Raw genomic sequence first — 23,214 nt, forward strand, 5'->3', positions numbered from 1 at the left:
GTACCCCTTTAACTGCTCTTCCAATCAGATGGCGGAGCAAAGGACCCCCAGCAGTCAAACCTCCACCAATCACTTGTCCCCTATCCACAGGATACTGTATGTGATACGTTTTCATTAAATGTAAATCCCCTCCATGCATAATATCAGGATGGATTAAAAGAAATATTCTTTAAGGCATATCAATGGATTTAAAGCTTTGAACTGGGACAAAGTGATTTTTGTCTCTTCTTCCCTTAAGGAAATGTGAATGTAGTAATAGAATTACAGTACTTGTCTTATGTGAGCGCAGCATAAGTAAAATTCATTTTTCCTAATGTGACTTCCTAATTTATCTTGTATCTTATGATCATGTCTTTTTTTTTTTTTATGCTAACATATTGGCCACTTCCCTTTAGCAGTCTGGTAGATTAAGAATTGCTTCGCGAGCAAAGAACAGAGCTAAAGAGAAATTAGCCTTGGGATTTGAGGGATGACATAGATTCATTAAATAAAGGCCGTACCAGGCTTCAAAGCTTTGTATTTTTATATTATAATCTTCACAATAGCAAAAATACGGTTTTAGTCAGTTTATAAAAAATTGCTACAAAGGACTTAATCTTCTTACAACCCTAGAAAGGCTTTCTGAAATCTAATGCTATCTAATCTGCAATGCATATACATATATATTTACATATATCTATAGGGCCCTAAAGGGGAAAGAGGAGAAAAAGGAGAAGCTGGACCTCCAGGAGCTGCAGGACCTGCTGGACCCAAAGGTCCACCAGGAGATGACGGTCCCAAAGGAAATCCCGTAAGAAAATCATAACATTTTTAGCAATTATTTAATGTGTTGGATAGATGGGATACTTACACTTTCTTTTTTTCTCTTCCAAAATGTTTAGGGTCCCGTTGGTTTCCCAGGAGATCCTGGTCCTCCCGGAGAACCTGGTCCAAGTGTAAGTATAGAAAGCAGATCAAATAAATATGTAAATGCCAATGTAAACATGATGACAATAAGAGGTGGTGTAATCTTTTATAGGCTCCATTGATTTTTATTAGTTTAGGTAGTAAAAAAACATCGTTCCACATGGAACTGAAGTCATGAATATCTGATACAGTTTGATCTTTTAATCTTTGGTTGCAGAATAGCATTTATAATCTGATTAGTTGCCAGGGGCGAGACAACTTTTCTTCTATGAACTAGAATTGTAATTATTATGGATTACATTTGCAAAATGTGCACTTGTTATTAGAAGAATCTATAAAAATTACAATGACAGGAGAATTATAAAAACCCTAGGGGTTGTTCCACTTAGGACAAATCTTATAGGCTCTTGGAAATAAGACGATCATAAAGAGTCCTCCTGTTGGGCGTCCAAGCGATCAGATGTAATTTCTTGGATAATCTCTTGCAGAAAGTGTTTGATTTCCCTGCAGCGCCACCAAAGGGGAATTTAAAGGGGTACTCCGCTGCTCAGCGTTTAGAGCACAGTGTTCCGAAAGCTGGAGCCGGCGTCGGGAGCTCATTATGTCCTAGCCCCGCCTCCTCATGACGTCACGCCTCGCCCCCTCGATGCAAGTCTATGGGAGGGGCCGTCACGCCCCCTACCATAGACTTGCATTGAGGGGGTGGGGTGTGATGTCATGAGGGGGCGGGGCTATAATGTCACAAGCTCCAGGGTTGGGAACAGTTTGTTCCAAACGCTGAGCAGTGGAGTGGAGTAAGCGGAGTAAGAAGGGGTACTCCGCTGCTCAGCGTTTGGATCAAACTGTTCTGAACGCTGGAGCCGGCACCGGTAGCTTGTGACGTCATAGCCCCCGCCCCTCATGACGTCACACCTCGCCCCCTCAATGCAAGTCTATGGGAAGGGGCGTGACAGCCGTCACGCCCCCTCCCATAGACTTGCATTGAGGGGGTGGGGTGTGATGTCATGACGGGGCTGGGCTATAATGTCACAAGCTCATGGGTTCGCAACAGTTTGTTCCAAACGCTGAGCAGCGGAATACCCCTTTAAGTACTAGACAGGGCCTATTTACATCAATGGGTTTTCTTTGTAATATAGGACAAGACAGACCCTCCACAGTGCGTGGCACTCTTTGTAGCCACTGTTGAAGCTGTGTGTTGGCAAGAGCTTCATGCATTTTCTATGGGAGCGCCGGAGATACACAAGTGCTTCTAAGATGCAACTCCATGCACAGGGACAGATTGAGTCCCGTTCTGCAGATCACTCATCCCCTTATCCCCAGACAGACCCCCACCCCCTCTATTTGCCCATCCTACAGAGTATGAACGAAATATATATTTTTTTAATTGGACAACCCCTTCAATTGCTACTACAATAATGTCCCTAAATATTTTGGTATTTTCTTTATACCCTGTAGTTTGTTATATTTTTATGAAGCTAGTCATCACACGAGTGTTATAATCCCCATACTTTGTGCATACATCATATGTATTTTAAGAACAACTTAGTTGCATAGGAGGACCAGTTGGTTGAGTTCCTAGACTCTTACGGTGCTAGAAATCGATGTTTATATCTGCCAAATTTTTCTGAACATCATGTCAAAGAACTGCCTAGAAGACCACATAGGAAATACTTCATGCTATGCTCTTTTTTTTTTAGAAATGGCATGACATTTTATTGCAAGAGCTTATCATTTTAATAACTTTTCATATGTTCCCTGAAGGGTCAAGATGGAACATCTGGTGATAAAGGTGAAGATGGTGAACCCGGCCAGCCTGTAAGTATTAGTGTCACGTTACTACAGATGTGTTCTTCCTTACCTTTCCTATTGGATCGACTAGTCATGAGATTCATGACACGATATGGCTAGCTTTAAATGAAGCAACAATTTAATGATACTCTATCGAGAGTGATCTATTATATGTGTGTGTCTAAGTATGGAATCCCAATGGTCGTGATGTGAATTGTAGCTTGTTGAGGGTTCTGCTAGCATGTCCTGATATTGTATTGAATTTTATTGAATTAAAAGAAAGTTAAAGGGGTACTCCGCCCCTAGACATCTTATCCCCTATCGAAAGGATGTCTGATCGCAGGGGTCCCCCCGTGATCTTGGCTGTGGCACCCCAGACGTCCGGTACACAGAGCGAACTACGATCCGTGCCGGATGACTGGGGATGCGGGGCGGAGGCTCGTGACATCACGGCCATGCCTTGCTTGTGATGTCATGGCCACACCCCCTCAATGCAAGTCTTTGGGAGGGGGCGTGACGGCCGTCACACCCCCTCCCATAGACTTGCATTGAGGGGGCGTGGGCGTGACATCACGAGCCTCCAGCACTGCACCCGAAGCTCTAAACAAATGCCGGGTGCAGCTGGAAGATCATGGGGTCCCCAGTGAAGGGACCCCCGCGATCAGACATCTTATCCCCTATCCTTTGGATAGGGAATAAGATGTCTAGGGGCGGAGTACCCCTTTAAGCATAGACACATATGTAAATTGTTTATCCATATAATCTTTAAACCAGGACATATGTTTGTAAACATGTATATCCACTTGATATCCACCATACTTTGGCAGATAACCATTACTTTTGATATAATTACAGGGACCTCCCGGACCATCTGGAGAAGCTGGACCACCAGGTCCTCCTGGCAAGAGGGTGAGTTTAGATTCTCAGGTTTACACATGAACCTATGACCCAGCCTCTTTACACTGCTGGATAGAAACACTGTAATGCTAGGATTCCAGGTAACACAAATGGAGAAAAAAAGTGTTCAAATTGAGATGTAAACAATTTTGGCTAAGGGAGTGCTCCGAGATGAATGATTATAGTTGGATATAATAGAATATTGATTCGGCTACATGTTGTGTAAGTACAAATACAGAAAGGAAACAATTGCAGGCATTAAAGCCACACACAGCAATAAATATCTCAAACATACAGATAAAGATATACATAAAAGCATATCCCTTTTTATGCTTATAGCTTCTAGCCTGAAATGGCAATATAATGATGTATGTTTAAACCATATTATTATTTTTTTTTCCAGGGACCTCCTGGAGCTCACGGTGCAGAAGGCAGACAAGGAGAGAAGGGTGCAAAGGTGAGGACAACATACATTCAGCAATACTTTTAGATGTTTCTATATCCTTTGAGATTACAACAAGCACAGTTTTTCTGATATGTACGAATTGTGTCTCCAAGGGTGAATCTGGTGCTGAGGGACCTACAGGAAAGACAGGACCGGTTGGACCTCAGGGACCAGCTGGAAAACCAGGTCCTGAAGGTCTGAGAGGAATTCCAGGGCCTGTGGTGAGTAAACAGCTATATGTCTCAGTTGGTTTAGTAAAGTAATCTTATGTAAGGTATAGTAAGGTAATCTTATGACTGCCATGTTGTTAAAGGGTTACTCCACCCCTAGACATCTTCTCCCCTATCCAAAGGATAGGGGATAAGATGTCTGATGGTGGGCACCCCCCGTGATCTCGGCTCTGGCACCACCAGACATCTGGTGTAAGGAGCGAACTTTGCTCCGTGCCGTATGGCTGGCGATGTGGGCAGAGGCTTGTGACATCAAAGCCACGCTCATGATGTCATGGCTACGCCCCCTCAATGCAAGTCTATTGGAGGGGGCGTGACGTACGTCACGCCCCCTCCCATAGACTTGCATTGAGGGGGCGTGGTCGTGAAGTCACGAACGGGGCATGGGCGTGACATCACGAGCCTACGGCGCTTCACCCGACGCTCTATATAAACGCCAGGTGCAGCAAGGAGATCGCTGGGGTCCCCAGTGGTGGGACCCCCACAATCAGACATCTTATCCCCTATCCTTTGGATAGAGGATAAGATGTCTAGGGGCGGAGTACCCCTTAAATAGCTTTGACTAGGCTTCATGTAAAGTTCTTTCATGAATATTTGTTTATATTTTTACAATATATTGGTGGATTTGGTGGATTCATTTGGTGTATTTTATTTAGGGAGAACAAGGTCTTCCCGGTGCTCCAGGACAGGACGGACCTCCAGGTCCAATGGTAGGTGGAAAACATAAGTTCTTCTTGATAAGGCATAGTATAGTGGGGAAATAGTCATGTATTATTACTTATTCTTACACCTTATTATCTTTAGTCAATGTACAAATAGCTCAAGCTTTAATTTCTTAATACTCCATGACCTAAATATATGTATTGTCAGTATTATGGAGGTAGGGAGCTGGCTACGAACCCAAGGTCAATAATTGACATTAAAGCAAGCTCTGATGCTTGCTATTTAACCATCTAGATGCGTCTGGCATTGACAACAGTGGCATTTAGATAGTTATAAACCAAGCGGGTCTGTGGAAATCGCAGGAAGCCAAGTGGTCGTCATAGCAGATGTAGGTCTTCTGAAGGATTACAGCTAAACAATGATAGTCCTGAAATGTTGCAGTTTTCATTCTGGCCACTAAGCCTAATAATAAGCTTACAATTCCTGTTCTGTAAGGATTAGGCAGTGATTAAAGGTGACATATATATATATATATATATATATATATATATATATATATATCCACCACTGATATTGGAAATTTCATTATTTTATAGCTCACAGTAAATGTTGATCTTGATTTTATATCATGATATTGAGCTACAGAGATGTTTACTATATAGTATTTATGATTTATTATGGTTTTCCAATTTTTTCCATAAAAAACTTTGATTTGATTTTCGAATAAGTGGCCACCATGATGGTGACAGCTCCTCTCCTCCCTTTCCCTGCGCATTTACCTCGGCACAGGTCACATGTCCACAACACTCCTCCATAGAAGTCAATGAGTCATTTCCAGATTTCACTTTCCTATGGCCCATGTGACTGCTGTAAAGCATGTATCTGTTAACAGCATCTCAGGCAAGATGGTTGCAAAAAAAAAATAATAATAATAATACATTTTGAAAAATTAAGTTTGAAAAATGTGAAATTAAAAATGTTTCAATATCTTGTTAAAAAAGTTAAATAAACTTGTTTCTAGAATACCGGAGACTTTTTATAGTATTGTTACCAGACTATTTCTTATGCGGTATTAACAAAATTTTCAATATAGATAATATCTTAGTGAGTTTGTGAATTATCTCTATCATTTTATACATATGCCAATACTTTAACTTCATTGTTTACTCAGTTCATTTTACAGATTTTACATAATTTATTTATTTATTTATTTTTGTTTTTTTTATGGACAGATGTAACAGTGTTATATTTGTTTTATTTAGGGTCCCCCAGGACTTCCAGGCCTGAAAGGTGATCCAGGTACAAAGGGTGAAAAGGTAAGTGTTTTTTCCATGTACCATCGATTTCCTCCATTTTTTATTTTTTATTTGTGGAAATTATTAATTCGAAACTGAACCATGAAAACTATGAAATTCTGCATCTAGATTTTCCAGTAATTCATAAAGACACAAGCTTATTTAGGGTATTTCGGTGACTTTTTCTTTATTAATGGCCTTTCCTCAGGATATTGTAGTTCAGTGTTTCCTAAACAGGATGCCCCCAGCTGTTGCAAAACTACAACTCCCAGCATGCCCGGACAGCCAAAGGCTGTCCGGGCATGCTGGGAGTTGTAGTTTTGCAACAGCTGGAAGCACCCTGTTTAGGAAAAACTGCTGTAGGTCATCAATAGCTGATTGGTGGCGGTCCGACAACCGACACCCTCGCAGACCAGTTCTTTGCCAAAGCCACCACACCAGCATACATAGAGATCAGAGTTAGAATGGATGCCTCCATACATTGTTTAATGGCTTTTCTGGGTTACTACAGTTGGGTTCCCATTAACTTCAAAGGGAGCTGAGCTGTAGTTACCTAGCACGGCCACTAGGCAATGTACGGAGCTGTCTGCCTCTGGCTCTGGTAAGCAGCTGCTCAGAAGGGTTCCTGGGTTTCGGCACCATATGCTGAGGCCATACTAAAATAGTACAGGAAAACCTCTTAAAATAGTTTTAATGGGCAGCACTTTTCCACCCTCTATAATACTTCTGTATTTAATGTGCACAGTATATTGTGTAGTATAAATATAAGTATGTTAACCGCTACTTAATGGATTCTATTTGTTGACATTTGTCTACTGACACCCTCGCAGACCAGCTCTTTGCCTCAGCCACCGCACCAGCATACATAGAGATCAGAGTTAGAATGGATGCCTCCATACATTGTGTAGTGGCTTTTCTAGGTTGCTACAGTTGGGTTCCCATTAACTTCAGAGGGAGCTCAGCTGCAGTTACCTAGCACGGCCACTAGGCAATGTACGGAGCTCTCCGGCTCTGGTAAGCAGCTGCTCAGAAGAGTTCCTGGGTTTCGGCACCATATGCTGAGAGGCCATACTAAAATAGTACAGGAAAACCTCCTAAAATAGTTTTAATGGGCAGCACTTTTCCACCCTCTATAATACTTCTGTATTTAATGTGCACAGTATGTTGTGTAGTATAAATATAAATATGTGAACCGCTACTTAATGGATTCTATTTGTTGACATTTGTCTATTTGTTGACATTTTAGGGACATCCTGGTTTGATTGGTCTTATTGGTCCACCTGGAGAGCAGGGTGAGAAGGGAGACAGAGGACTTCCAGGTCCACAAGGAACTCCTGGATCCAAGGGTGATTCAGTACGTGTACATTATAAAATCTTATGTTTTTTTTTTTTTTTTTTAAATCTTTTAACATCAGTTTTAAAGTGTCTCAGTGTTCATATTTTGAACTTAACTATATTTTATTTCAAGTCTAATGTTATCGCTAATAATATACCTTTCTAACACCCACAGGGTATTTCTGGTGCTGCTGGCCCCAATGGTCCTCCTGGCTCCCCTGGCTTGCCTGTAAGTATCCATCAGAACATCAATGTGTTCATTCAAATAAATATAATAATCATTGTAGAATTCCCAATTTTTTTTAAATATACACAGCTGATCAAAGGCACAAAATAGCATATCCACAATTTTTTGGGATAAAATTGTTTAAAATAACCTGAAGGTTACAGATGAGGCATATTAGAGTTTTCCTGTTAGCCTGGTCATACACGGCTCTTGGCCCACTGGTCTTCTGGCCGATAGTGTTGAGCACGAGTATTCAGAATGCAAATTTTTATCGCGAATATCGGCACTTTGCGATTTCGCGAATATTTAGAATATAATGCTATATATTCGTAATGACGGTTACTTTTTTTTTTGTGGTTTTTTTTTCACATTCAAATTTGCCATGCGAATTTTCGCATGGAAAAATAAGTGAACGAACATAGCAAATATGCAAATTTCACAAAGATAGGACGACTAATCGTCAATATATTTGCGAAATATCGCAAATTCGAATATGGCCCCTACCGCTCATCGCTACTGGCCGACAACTATTCCAAAAACAGGCCTGCATATTTTTTGAATGAGGAAAAGGGAGTAAGTTGTTTCATACATCTTGGATAATGTCTTTTTAGAACAAAAAAATTTATAAATAGAATTGTTAAAACCCAACAGCTCAATTCTTCTTTCCCTCAACACCAGCTGTCGGGGGAAAGTCTTTACATCCTCATGCATATGAGATGCTTAGCTTGTCCTGCTGAAATCCGTGGGGTCAGCTGATATTAAAGGGGTTATCCAGGAAAAAAACTTTTTTTATATATATCAACTGGCTCCAGAAAGTTAAACAGATTTGTAAATTACTTCTATTAAAAAATCTTAATCCTTTCAGCACTTATGAGCTTCTGAAGTTAAGGTTGTTCTTTTCTGTCTAAGTCCTCTCTGATGACACCTGTCTCGGGAAATGCCCAGTTTAGAAGCAAATCCCCATAGCAAACCTCTTCTAAACTGGGCGTTTCCCGAGACAGGTGTCATCAGAGAGGACTTAGACAGAAAAGAACAACCTTAACTTCAGAAGCTCATAAGTTTTTTCCTGGAATACCCCTTTAATATAATGTGTATGACCTCTGTTAGATTCTAGTGTCTCCTTCAAAAAAACAGCATCATGTGCTCAGCTTACCCAAATTCCATTTGAGTCCAGCATTGCTCTTATGGCCAAACACTCATTTTAATGGGTGATTCATGCACTACAATTTTTTTTCTTGGAAATTTTTTAAGTCCATAATAACTTATATATTTATGGACCGTAAAGATGAGCAAATTGATTCTTCCCAATTTTTCCAAAAATAGCAATTCTGTAAATCCAAAACTTTTTGGACAAATTTCTAAAAATGTAGGCTGCACATGTCCAGCCTTGTCCATCATGTTCCATACTAAGAATTAAAAACTAAAACTCCTCCTACATACACAATTTTTCAGAGCAATCAGAGCAGTTTCAAGTTAAATCAGTGTATTTTGACTGAATTAAAGTATAAAGAATCAGTCCAGAAACCAATTTTCGAGAAATATATTCTTCTCTGATGGATTGCTTTAGTATAAATTCTGTACCAAGACCTCTTTAAACTGAAGTAACTATTCAATGCCTGAAATAAACTTTTGATTTATAAACAATTTTGAAAATTCTTAAATCAGCCTGATCGTAAAACTAATACTTTTGTTTCTTATATATTTCCAGGGTCCTCAAGGTCCTAAGGGTTCAAAGGGTTCATCTGTGAGTAGTTTACACCTGATTTCTATTTTCCTTTTTAATATTTGCATGTATTCACCTTCTATGAGTTATTTTATTTGGCAGATTAATTGTTATGAGCACCAATTGACTATATAGGAAATCGATTAGTACTCATTCATGTTGAATGAAGAGGGGGGTTGACCAAGTGCCTAGTCTTACTATTTTTCCAAATAGACTATGTTCACAATTTATATGTTTTATGTTCAGATTTGTGACTGTTTTTTTTTTTTATTGTTTTGCCATAATTAGCAAAAAAGGTTTTTCTTCTTTTTTGAAATTTTTTATTAATTTCCTCTTTTCAATGTTGCTTTTAGGGTCCCTCTGGTCAAAAGGGAGACTCTGGTGTGCCTGGACCTCCTGGTCCACCGGTAAGAAACTTACATTGTTTTAAGGTTTAGGATCTGTAGATAGTATTTAAATATATATATATATATATATATATATATATATATATATATATATATATATATTTATCTGTATTTTTTATATTGCATATTGTACAATCAAAAGTTAAAATACTCACAAGAAAAAAAAATTTCACCTAGACCCCAAACTTTTTGATTGGTCAGACAAGGACACATATGGGTCATGGTGTGAAAAATACGGCACCTTGACATAGAAATAGCTGTTGATTTTTAAAAGATTAATGTAATATATGATTAATTCAATATAAAATATTCAAATTGGGGTATAATTTGTAGTTTGGAACTAGACACGTGTTCTGGAGCAAAAGAGCACATATATTAATAAAAATCTATATTCATGGTCAGAAGAAAGATATTTTAAAAGAAAATAAGGACATATGGATTTGGAACAAAAGCAGAGACTGTCTATCCAAGTCAAACTTGAATCAGGTTATAAAATAATATATAAATTGCAATATATATTTGGAGTTTACAGCTATACGCATGTTTTCAGGAGCAATATAGTAGTGTCGTAGTACCTATATTCAAGAAAAAGCTAAAAAATTTAATCAAATGGTTCAACTGAGTTATGTTAGGAGCAAAGGAGGTAGACAGATGTGGGTCACAAGTAAGGACTGTCCCTTAAAGGTGACACTTAGGACTAGGCATGTGCTTATTGTCATCATTGGCTTATCAGCATGCAGTATTTATCTTACTGGAATACTCTTTTTTGTGTAGGGTCCACCTGGAGAAGTCATCCAGCCACTGCCTATCCAGTCATCAAAGAAGACCCGTAGATCCCCAGACACCATGATGTCCGATCTTGGAGACAACATTTTGGATTATGACGGAATGGAGGAGGTCTTTACTTCCCTCAATTCACTGAAACAGGACATTGAGCGCATGAAATATCCTGAGGGATCACAGAACAACCCTGCTAGGACATGCAAGGATCTCCAGCTTTCTCATCCTGAATTCCCTGATGGTACGTAGGCAGACATTTTTTGTACTACTTAGAGCCATAGATCCTTTTGCACCTGAGACAAAAACAGTAAATTGTGCCTCTCCCCATCCATGAATGTAAGAGAGTGGCAATGCATACGTGTACACATCACCGTTCAGCAGGGCTGCATTCAGGATTTTATCTTTAAAGACACAAAATAACACATTCACACCAGGATAATATCTCCACACTTCCACACATATTACTCCTGCAGTGACAACAATATTCCTTTCACCACTGTACACAGAACAATATCATCACTAATACACATTCTGTTCCCCTATATAGAATTTAGCCTCCCCTCTGTTCCCCCCATATAGTAGTAGCCTCCCCTCTGTTCCCCCATATAGTAGTTAGCCTCCCCTCTGTTCCCCCATATAGTATTTAGCCTCCATTCTGTTTCCCTGTATCAAACTTAGCCTCCATTTTGTTTCCATATATAGTAGCTAGCCTCCCCTTTGTTCCCTTTTATAGTATTTAGCCTCTGCCCTGTTTCCCTGCCCCCATAAGTGGTAACATCAGCTGTGTCTGTGTTCCTGCTTGGGATGCAGGATGTGTGTCCCGACCCGGTCACCCGTGTTTCTAAGGTCCAGTAATTGTACCTGAGAGCAGTGCCTCACTCACCACACCCTACCTACAGCCATGATACTACTACTGCTCTATTTGTTTAACTCACTATTGACTTTGCTATGGTTTTGTTACAGATATTCTAGATACAATAACAAAACAAAGTGACACCATAGATCATTTCTCATGTTTCCCCAAGCTCCCTAAGTGATAATTTTACACCATTGCCATTGTTACATATGATTTCTACATCTCACATTGACCAACTGGCTTTTTATCTTGTTGAGTGCTAATGTAAATGTTAAGTCCCATAACCTTACATACGTCTGTCAGTGATCATCCTGAATACAGGGCTTGTATATATGAGCCACTGATTATCCTTCTTCTGCCAGTCTCCTGAATACATCCAGTAATGTGACCGATTCATCACCAGCTATCTGAAAAGCGAGGACCAGTATTCTGTGATGGACTATAATTTCCCTTCAATCAGCAGAGACTCAATTTATACCATTACAGACTGAATAACATATCAACTGGATTAACCTATTCTTTTCTAGATGTAACCACATACTGTACTCTTTTATGAAAGCTTGTCCAATGTAGCCTAATGCCAGATGTGCAACAAGATTTGTAGGGCAAGTTATAAATTGGACAACCCTTCAAAAACACATTTCTGTTTCATTTCTCATTGATAAGTAATGGAAATGCTACCAGCTGTTATTTTTTGGCATTATTTCCATTTCAAAGGAAAATGCAGCACCTGCCATTCACCAGGTGGAGGCCAAAAGAGTGTCCTGTTGGTCTCCATTTGGCCAGTTAATGTTAAAGGTCGCTGTCTTATTGCTGACTGCACTATGCCATACAGAGGCATGTAGTAAAAAAAAAAAAAAAACATTAAAAAATAACATGTACTGTGTGGTATTTTATTTTGGTATAGAATATTTAGGTTGACGGGCACCAATTCATGTCTTCCGTTGCGTGTATATGTTTGGGTTTTCCATTGGGACAGACTGAACTTACAATGTAAACCACTGCTAACATCACATGGCATAATGCAGTGTAAAAACTGCCTTTAAAGGGGTACTCTAGCGGATTTCTTTTTTCCAAATCAACTGGTGCCAGAAAGTTAAACAGATTTGTAAATTACTTCTATATAAAAATCTTAACCCTTCCAGTACTTATCAGCTGCTGTATACTACAGAGGAAGTGGTGTAGTTCTTTGCAGTCTGACCACAGTGCTTTCCGCTGCCACCTCTGCCCATGTCAGGAACTGTGAAGAGCAGAAGTTTGCTATGGGGATTTTCTTCAACTCTGGACAGTTCCTGATATGGACAGAGGTATCAGCAGAGAGCACTGTGGTCAGACAGAAAAGAACTACACCACTTCCTCTGGAGCATACAGCATCCGATAAGTACTGGAAGGATTAAGATTTTTAAATAGAAGTAATTTACAAATCTGCATAACTTTCTGGCACCAGCTGATTTTTAAAATATGTGTTTTCCACTGGAGTACCCCTTTAAGGGGTTATCCTAGAATGAACAGGTATACCCTATTTACAAGAGAGTGGACAACTAGCTGATTGGTGGGGAACCTCAACGATCATGAGAATGGTGCTCCATTGCTCCCTAAGTGAATCAAGCGCACATGATCGGCAGCCAAATCCTATAACTTTCTATGGGACTTCTAAGGACAACTATGTACTGAAGACCCAAAGAAAATGATTGAGTGGAACAAAGGACCACCATTCTCATGATTAGTGGAGATCCCAGTGGTTGGACCTCCACTGATCAACTAGTCATCCCCATCTTGTGGATAAGGGATAACTTTTAGGCACAGCATTTTAGTCCGTATTTTTGTCAGTATTTTTAGCCAAAACGAAGAGTGGAGCCCATATAGAGACAACTATAATGGAAAGATTTTCACCTTTTTTGTTTTGGACCCATTCCTGGTTTTGGCTAAAACAATCAAATATTGAGCAAAATTCAGCACGTCAATCTTTGGATAATTTTTTCATCCAAATTTTTATATGAACCACTAAATAATTGTTAAAATAATCAGGTAAAGATTTTTGAAATTCTCAAAATAGCTTTATTATTTTTTAGGATTTATAATATGCACTTCTCGTTTTCTTACCTTTAGGTGAATACTGGATTGATCCAAACCAAGGATGCTCTGGAGACTCATTCAAAGTCTATTGCAACTTCACCGCTGGAGGGGAAACCTGTATATTTGCAGACAAGAAGTCAGAAGGAGTAAGTCAGATTATCTATAAGTTAATATTACAGACTGTTCTAGTTTTTCGAGTTCTAGGATAAGTGACCTTTCCTAAAAAGATTGTACTCATAGGTCCCTTGCCGGTTTTCTGGCAAAAACCATCCTCTATAGTGCACTGCCAATTTCCAGCTTCTATGAGAAAAATAGGGAACATTTTTATTACTTGGAAATATGAATGATAAGTTCTAATAAACAAAATTTTCTTGTAAATCATATAAAAATATTGTTCTTGTTATAAACAGGTACGAGTTTCATCATGGCCAAAAGAAAACCCTGGATCTTGGTTCAGTGAATTCAAGAGAGGAAAACTGGTAGGTCCATCAATCGAGGAGAAGACTGTATTAGGGTAGGGTCACATAGTATGCTGCGGATTCGCCAATGGTAGTCACAGAGGTACTGCAGAGTGAGCTCCTGGCCGAGTTCCTCTGTGACTGCCGTCAACGCATCCGCAGCATCAAATACGCTGCGGATGCGCCCCTTGTGATCCTACCCTTTGAGGAGTTATCCAGCATTTGTCACAGATGACTTGTATCCCATACCATACAAAATCTAATATTGGGTAGTCAATAGTATTTTGGTTAAAGGGGTATTCCGCTGAAAACATCTTATCCCCTATCCAAAGGATAAGATGTTAGATCGCGGGAGTCCTGCCTCTGGGGATCCCCGCGATCTCCGCTGCGGCATCCCGTCATTTGGTGCACAGAGGAAACTCCTCTCTGTGCCAGCTGCCATGCCCCCTCCATTCATGTCTATGGAAGGAGGCAAGATGGCTATATACATGCCCCCTCCCATAGACATAAATGGAGTGGGCATGTCGTGACGTAATGAACGCGGAAGCTGCAAGCCATCACGCCGCCATCACGCCTCTTTCCATAGACATGAATGGAGGGGGCATAGCAGCTGGCATCGCCAGTCATCAGGCACGGAGAGGAGTTTGCTCCGTGCCCCGAATGACAGGGTGCCGCAGCGGAAATCGTGGGGGTCCCGCTGCTGGGGACCCCCCGTGATCTCCACTGCGTAACCCCATCATTCGTCATCGTTCTTTGGATAGGGGATAAGATGTTTTCAACCGAGTACCCCTTTAAGAAAATACAATTTTCTTGGATAAATATTCAATTTCTTATGCACTTGAGTTAGTTAAAAACAATGGTTTAAACTGAATAATAAAATTGGGCCACAATTTTTTAAGTAAGCTGTTCATTGAAATGCCGCATGTGTATGCAGAAATGGGCAACTTTTTTTTAGGTCTTCAGTTTTGAAATGTGCCCAAAAAAATTGTTTGTGGTCTTCATGGACTGTGCTTAGTCCCCTAGTTATAGACTAGTATATTAAGGAGATAGACAAAAAAATGGCGCAGTTACAGTAATGCCACAATAGATTTCATTTTTTTTTTACTTTCACATAGTCCCATTTAGACAAAATTTTCTTAAAGGGGTTCTCCAGTGGAAAACATTTTTTTTTATTGTTAACTGGTGCCAGAAAGTTGAACAGATTTGTAATTTAATTCTATTTAAAAATCTTAATCCTTCCAGTATTGATCAGCTGCTGTATGCTCCAGAGGAAGTTCACTTCTTTTTGAATTACTTTTCTGTCTGACCACAGTGCTCTCTGCTGGAGCTCTGGAGCAGGAGAGGTTTGGACAATGTCTCTGGACAATTCCTGACACGGACAGAGGTGTCAGCGGAGAGCACTGTGGTCAGACTGAAAAGAACTACACAACTTCCTGTGGAGCATACAGCAACTGATAAGTACTGGAAGGATTAAGATATTTAAATAGACGTAATTTACAAATCTGTATAACTTTGTGGCACCATTTGATTTAAAAAAATAATAATTTTCACCAAAGTGATGTGTGATGTTTAATACATTTGGTGCAAATCACTGGGACTATCTCTTTTTTTGTTAGACTAGAGTAGGAACATGTTGGTTCCTGTTGCCCTGTGTATTTGGCACTGACACCATTGTCACTTGTTTCCTGTAGCTATCCTATGTGGACATTGAGGGCAACTCAATTAACCAAGTACAGATGACCTTCCTGAGACTCCTCAGTGCCTCCGCTCGACAGAACTTCACCTACAGCTGCCACCAGTCTGTCGCCTGGCACGACGCTGTAAATAATAACTATGACAAGGCCCTGAGGTTCTTAGGATCAAACGATGAGGAAATATCGTATGACAACAGCGTCTTCATCAAAGCCCTGCACGACGGATGTGCGGTAAGTGACAACATTATAGAAAACTGTGCCACCGATGAAATGACACAGTGTATTAGGAATATATATATATATATATATATATATATATACAGTGGTCCCCCGACATATGATCATTTCAACATACGATACTTCTGTGTGTCAGGACCATCGCAAAAACGGCTATCCCGCAGAGCTGATTACTTCAGCTGCCGCTGGATAGCCGTTTAATGTTCCTCATGTGCCCCGCTGAATGACACTTACATGTCCCCGCCGCTCTGGTCCGTCAGTTTGCTGCTGCCGCTGCGTCGTCGCTCTCTGTCGCTATCATCACGTCACCGCTCACGCCGCTGCGTCGTCAATAGGGGCGGCATGGGCGATGACGTGATGACGGCGACAGAGAGCGACGACGCAGGGCAGCAGCAAACTGAGGGGACCGGAGCGGCGAACTGAAAGACCAGAGCGGCGGGGACATGTGAGTATAATCTATGGTATGAATCCCTCAACATACAGGGACCACTGTGTATGTATATATATATATATATATATATATATATATATATATATATATATATATATATATTGACCTCTGGACAATTCATCACAACATTACACAGCATTAATCTGTTTGTAGGTTCCAACATAACATTACATAGCATAAACAAAATCTCCTTTCAATGCTTACCTAAGTACAGGGACTCATCTATTCCTACGGCTGGCCCTAGTACTAAACATCAGCCCTCTTTTGTCCTGCAGGTAAAAGGGGTTCTTGGGATTAAGTCCCCACCAATCACAGATTAATGGGACCTTTCATAGTAACCACTTTCATTGCCACTTTTAACAAAACAAACCAATATTTAACAACAGAATAGTCAAGGAGTTAGAGTGATTAGTTAAGTGAAAATATTTTTTAATGGCCCCCATACACATTAGAGAAAAGTTGGTGAACCGAGCAGGACAGGCCCACTATCTTACATTTATGGTGGCCTGCAGACTCTACTCCAACAAATAATTTCTGGGGGAGAAGTATTGGGCATTTGGGCATGTTGTCGTTCAGCACCCGATCTTTTGTTTTTCTTGAAGATTAGCCACTCCCCTCTCTGATTAAACACAGATGAATGCTTGACTGAGCCAAGAATGAAAGGTGTATGAGGGTGGGAGTCAGGATGAATAGTCCTTAGATAAAAGATCGTTCGGCCAACAGCTATTAAAATAGTGTGGCACCTTAACTGTTCTTTGCAAAATTTTGGGTTCCAATCTAGGAAAACGACTAATTTTAGCAATGATTTTAACTTCTCACTGGCTAGAATGGCTGTGTTTACCATAACTTTCCGTAGGGAAGAAGTTGGTAAAACAGTTCCAGAGATAGATAGTACCTGGCACTGCCCTCATATACCACAGGTTCACACTGGTGCATTATCAGCTTGGCTGGGGGGAAAGGCAGGTCAGCCTTCCTCGGTGGTGCTTCACTACTTAAGTACGAGCTTCATATATGTAAAGTTCCAACAGAAAGAAAAAATTGGAGAATTCACCCTGGATTTCCTGCTGTGATCTTCATTCCATATTCATGAAACAAGCAGAACAGGAAGAGCAGGAGCACGCACCTGAGTGACAGCCGTTGTTTCACGCTAGTGGGCTCACTGGTGTGAAACAGTGGCTGTGGCTCGGGTGCACGCCGCTGCTATTCCTGCTGTGCTTGTTGAACTGGAGTGTCTTGTGTATGTATATGTATGTGTATGGAATCAAGATCTCAGCAACAAATCCATGGTGAGTGCTCCAATTCTTACTATCTCTTGGAACGTTGATTGCAAAATTCTACAGGCATGTAGAATGCCCACAATTACTTGTCTCAGCTTTGTTCTGATTGTACAAAACAGTCTATACCGCCTGGAAATTCTGTAAGAAAAGAAAATTTTTAGAAAACATTATATTTCCTGTTGATGTTCAGGTCTGAGTCGTTCTCCACACTTAATGAGAGTAAAACGTGTCTCCTACGTAACCAGCTTACATCCATTGTGCATCACATCTGCGCTGTGCATTAATGCATCTCTGTTGCTTTTGATGGACCTTTGACTTACTTTACTTTAAAGGGGTACTCCGCTGCTCAGCGTTTGGAACAAACTTTTCCAAATGCTGGAGCTGGCCCCTGGGAGCTAGTGACGTCATAGCCATGCCCCTTTATGATGTCACGTACCACCCCCTCAATGCAAGTCTTTGGGAGGGGGTGTGACAGCCGTCACACCCCCTCCCATAGACTTGCATTGAGGGGGTGGGGTGTGACGTCATGTGGGGGTGGGGCTATGACGTCACAAGCTCCCAGCTCCAGTGTTCGGAACCGTTTGTTACAAATGCTGAGCAGCGGAGTACCCCTTTAACACATATGACAGTAAAACACGTAAAAACAATATTCTGATGCAGCTGCTTTTATGACTTATTGAGGTTTTTGTGAGCCAGTGTGTCCTTTCACTGAAAAATTCTCCATTGACTGTCATATAAAGGGGGATAATGTACGAATAAAGTAAGATAATATAAAGAACTCACAGCAGGAACCAGGTGAAAAATAGACCATTATAACTGCATAGTCTAGTGTCATGGAGGATGAAAAGCCTTTCAAAGTCCTAACAAATAGTGTTAGCGTTTCAGTCTTTAGAAATGTCTCTAAAGTTCACTTGGCTGGAACGTTAGCATTTGCATTGCATACAAATAACAATATATATATCGAGATACCGTAGCATGGATGATTGTGTTTTAGAGGGAGAATAGAAGCTAAATTAGGCATTCTTTCTTAGACAAATAATATAAAAAGAGGTACATGCAAGGTCCACAATGAAATGTTGCTAGTGTTCCCCATCATACTGCAGCCAAAAACAGTTTTAAAGGTATTGGCTAATTATAACATTCTTTTTCCAATACCCAATTAGCGAATTCTGAGTTACAAAAATTTGTTGTCAGATTTGTTTTGCGTTCAGTTCCCAATTTTGGATTTCCCTGAATGCCAATTCAAAGTTGGTGTAGAGACAGGGACTCCTCTCAAGACGAGAGTCCCTGCTCTAGTACAGTACACTGAGCAGCTCAGTAGAGAGCGTAGTAAGTGGAAGCTGTGATGTATAACAGCATCGGTACAGGTGCAACGACAAAATTAATCTGAAACCAATCTCTAAAAGTTCAAATTCTAATATTTAGACAAATTGGAATAAAATTAGACAAATTAAGACAAAATGTATTTAATGCTGAAATGATTTGCTATCTCTAAGTGGAATTGGGCTACAAAGAGTTCTTTTTGAAAAGGATGTTCAAGTGGAACGGGGATGTCTTTTTATTATATACACATCCCACCGAGAAATAATGAACTGTGTTATACTTCTCCTGTAGTGGAGATAATAGGTGATTACAATACAAATTTGGTATCACACACAGTGCCTGTCAAAAAAATGGGTGGTCATGTAACGTATAGTCATGGTGAGTACTCCAGATCAGGATATGCTTACCACCCTGCCGAATAGAGAGGGTCCTGTGAATGACACTCTCTATGATGTCCATTTTACCCTAGTAGGGCATCAATCATGGTTTTTCCAATAAAACATCTACTGAGATGAAAAACCACAGCTTAAAGGGGTACTCTGCCCCTAGACATCTTACCCCCTACTCAAAGGATAGGGGATAAGATGTCTGGTCCCGCTACTGGGAACCCCTGCAATCTCCCTGCAGAACCCGGTGTTCGTTTAGAGCATCGGGTGCAGTGCCGGATGCTCGTGATGTCATTACCAAGCCCCGCTCATGATGTCACTGCCACGCCCCCTCAATGCAAGTCTATGGGAGGGGGCGTGGGGGCCGTCACGCCCCCTACCATAGACTTGTATTGAGGGAGCGTGGCAGTGACATCATGAGAGGTGCTTGGCCGTGATGTCACAAGCCTCAGCTCCGCATCGCCAGTCATCTGGGACGGAATGACGTTCGCTCCGTGAACCGGATATCTGGGGTGCCACAGCCGAGATCCCAGCGGCGGGACCCCCACGATCAGACTTTTTTCCCCCCTATCCTTTGGATAGGGGATAAGAAGTCTAGAGGCGGAGTACCACTTTAATTCCCCATTGAGCACCTAAAATTTGAACAAAGGCAAGCAAGTAGATTGAAACCTTACTTTTTATTGGTAAACAAAAAAATAGGAAAATTAGGTATATTAGAGTAGTGGGGGTAGTTCATACACATAACTAAATCTAAAAAAAAATTGTGAATTCCAAGTAGACAATGGGCAAAAATAGAGAAATAAGGAAGTAAATAAATTACAAATAAATAAATCAGATACAGTAAAAAAAGTAATTGCTACAAGGAGAAATATAATGAGCAAAGGTTCGAATTGGAAGCTGAACAATACAGACCACGCTATAGACCCCAACAAGCGTTTCGCTCGGTGCTTCGTCCCGCTCACGTCGAAGAATATTTGACTACGCCTTTACGATCGATCACTAACGCCTATTATTTTTTTTTACAGCTGAGAAGTGGATATTCAAAGACAGTCCTTGAAATCAACACGCTGAAGATCGATCAGTTGCCTATAGCAGATGTTATGATAAGTGACTTTGGGGATCAGAACCAGAAGTTTGGATTTGAGGTCGGACCGGCCTGCTTCTTAGGTTGAGACTGAAATCCAGGACAAGCAGCTTCATTAAAAAGTGTAAAAAAAAAAAATCTTCTTTAAAAAAAATAAAATAAAAAGCAGCGTCAGGCTTTGGATACCGCCAGAGACGTGTTCGCCACATGCAAGTTTTGAATATGGATTGTGCAGAGGGAAAAAAGCTCACTGCATAGGAGTTACTTAGAGTTTTGCCAGGCGCCCTCACCTGGGGCAGAATCACATGACTTAAGCAGATGCAAAAATATGAAGGACTTAGATGTTATACTCTAGAGACAGCTGTGTCCTCCTTTCATGGGAAACGTTTGGTGCTGAAGAACATCCAAAAAAAACAAAAAAAAAACGGGCTTCGTCCATCATAGGTGCTATTCTTGTCAATGGGTTTACCAAATGCTGTATACGTGTAGTCACTCTGCATACTTATTATCAGGCGTGCATGTCCTTTTCCAAAACTTGCATGTGACTCTGGGTTGAGCCATAAAACCAAGAGCAAAATAAAACCCGAAATAAAAGGTTCCCCACTGTCTAGACCGGATGCAGTGTCTGTACTGTGCAAAAATACCATGTAATTCCAGTGGACTCCAACCCTTCTTTCTGACTCCAAATAAAATCCCTTTGTATATATTGATGTGGAAGACCTCTCTTATTTGCTGTTGCTAAACGAAATAAATCTTTATTATATATATATATTATTATATTAATATTTACATTCTCTCTCTCTCTCTCTCTCTATATATATATATAAAGCCTCAGGTTGCCAAACTGGAAGACAGAGATGATAATCTTAAATTTCACTATTTTTGTGTTGCATTTTTTTTCTTTGTTTTATTTTTTGATTTTTTTCAAAATGAAACCATTTTGGTGCAATATTTGATGGTGCTAATACCTCATTCCAGGATGTTGTGACATGCATGTATATACCTAAAATAACTTTTTTTTTTTTTAATTTTTCTTGTGGTCGGGGGAAAAAAAAATGTGTATTAAGAGAACTATTTCTGTATAAGATTATTTGTCGTATTTTGTGTGAAGTCATTGGTCAAAACGCACGTAATGTTTCCATTTGTGTGTCCTCGCGGTTTGTGCAACTTCTAACACGTAACATTTGTTAAAAAAACTGGACGCGGAACGGTCACGTTATGTATTCGTTTAGTCTTAAAGGAAAAAAAAACATTCGAAAAAATTCTAAATTTGGACGAACAGTGTATGTGTGTGTATAAAAAAAATAAAAAAAAAATAAAATATATATATATATATATATATATATATATATAATGTGTGTGTATATATATATATATATATATATATATATATATATATATATATATATACATATTCCAAGCAGACACAGTTAATATGTTCCTCACTACGTTGTTGAACCCATGAATAGCTTTTCACATATTTATGTGCACAATTTGGTCATGTGATTCTACCTGGTTGCATAGCAACATAGGAGGGGCTGCTAGTAACGCCAGATCATTTCGACATCCACGTTTTTTTCTAAAAAAAAAAATGAGTCTTCCAAACTTCTTGTGGTCTTTTTTGTTTTTCCTTCCATTCTGGTTTTAGCTGGAAAATAAAGATAAAGATTTTCACATTAAAAAAAATGAAATAAAATTCTTTTGTAATTATTTTTCATAATATATGTAAGACTTGAAAATTGTGTGTTACTCTTTCCTAAATAAACTGTTAAATTAATTGGTCTCAGATCCCACTAGCTCATTTTTCCCGTGACATTTCATTAACAGGATATAGAATAAACATTATTTTCTTTTGGCTGTTGAATTTTATTATAATTTTATTTTTATTTTTTTTCTACAAAAAAAAAATTGTTACTGTCACCTCAGAGAAGATATGAAAATGTTATCAATAAATTCAAGTCTTGTTTACGTTAAATGTTCTTTTCTTTCTTAAAAGGGAGAGGGGGGCAGTGGGTTCTCCTTGTGGAGACTGCTAGTTGGAGTAGAGCGGTGGTCTCAAACTGTGGCCCTCCAGATGTTGCATGCTGGGAGCTGAAGTTTTGCAATATCTGGAGGGGCACAGTTTGAGACCACTGGAATAGAAAATCTTACTACCAGGTACCAGGCATGGCTTTCTGGAAAAAAAAAGCTGTCACTCTAGTGGTACCTATTTGGCATAGCTACTAAAGCCAATGTCTTACCCTTTTAAGGGGTACTGCAGACAAAATTAAAGGGGTATTCTAGTGAAAAACTTTTTTTTTTCATATCAACTGGCTCCAGAAAGTTAGACAGATTTGTAAATGACTTCTATTAAAACATCTAAATCATTCCAGTACTTATCAGCTGCTGAAGTTGAGTTGTTCTTTTCTGTCTGACCACAGTGCTCTCTGCTGACACCTCTGTCTGTCTCCAGAGTAGAAGCAAATCACTATAGCAAACCTATCCTGCTCTGGACATTTCCTGAGACAGACAGAAGTGTCAGCAGAGAGCACTGTGGTCAGACAGAAAAGAACAACTCAACTTCAACGACTGATAAGTACTGGTAGAATTAAGATTTTTTAATAGAAGTAATATACAAATCTGTTTAACTTTCTGGAGCCAGTAGCTATGAAAAAAATTGTTTTTTACGGGAGTTCCC

General features: G+C 39.9%; 1 protein-coding gene across 7 annotated transcripts in view; it reads left to right on the top strand.

The window, feature by feature from the left end:
• Window positions 1–21,849, top strand: part of COL11A1 (collagen type XI alpha 1 chain) — a 279,532-nt gene extending 257,683 nt beyond the window's left edge. For all 7 annotated transcript variants that reach the window (XM_056523433.1, XM_056523427.1, XM_056523431.1 and 4 more), the window contains 17 exons: window positions 683–790; window positions 882–935; window positions 2,668–2,721; window positions 3,550–3,603; window positions 3,995–4,048; window positions 4,150–4,257; window positions 4,923–4,976; window positions 6,192–6,245; window positions 7,471–7,578; window positions 7,735–7,788; window positions 9,494–9,529; window positions 9,862–9,915; window positions 10,690–10,936; window positions 13,661–13,773; window positions 14,038–14,106; window positions 15,777–16,010; window positions 20,479–21,849. In XM_056523433.1, coding sequence (XP_056379408.1) covers window positions 683–790; window positions 882–935; window positions 2,668–2,721; window positions 3,550–3,603; window positions 3,995–4,048; window positions 4,150–4,257; window positions 4,923–4,976; window positions 6,192–6,245; window positions 7,471–7,578; window positions 7,735–7,788; window positions 9,494–9,529; window positions 9,862–9,915; window positions 10,690–10,936; window positions 13,661–13,773; window positions 14,038–14,106; window positions 15,777–16,010; window positions 20,479–20,625 — 1,602 coding nt within the window. In that variant the 3' untranslated portion in view covers window positions 20,626–21,849. The remainder of the gene's footprint in view (window positions 1–682; window positions 791–881; window positions 936–2,667; window positions 2,722–3,549; window positions 3,604–3,994; window positions 4,049–4,149; window positions 4,258–4,922; window positions 4,977–6,191; window positions 6,246–7,470; window positions 7,579–7,734; window positions 7,789–9,493; window positions 9,530–9,861; window positions 9,916–10,689; window positions 10,937–13,660; window positions 13,774–14,037; window positions 14,107–15,776; window positions 16,011–20,478) is intronic.
• The last annotated feature ends 1,365 nt before the right edge of the window (window positions 21,850–23,214 follow it).

Source organism: Hyla sarda, chromosome 6, assembly GCF_029499605.1.
Source record: "Hyla sarda isolate aHylSar1 chromosome 6, aHylSar1.hap1, whole genome shotgun sequence".
Classification (NCBI taxonomy): Eukaryota; Metazoa; Chordata; class Amphibia; order Anura; family Hylidae; genus Hyla; species Hyla sarda.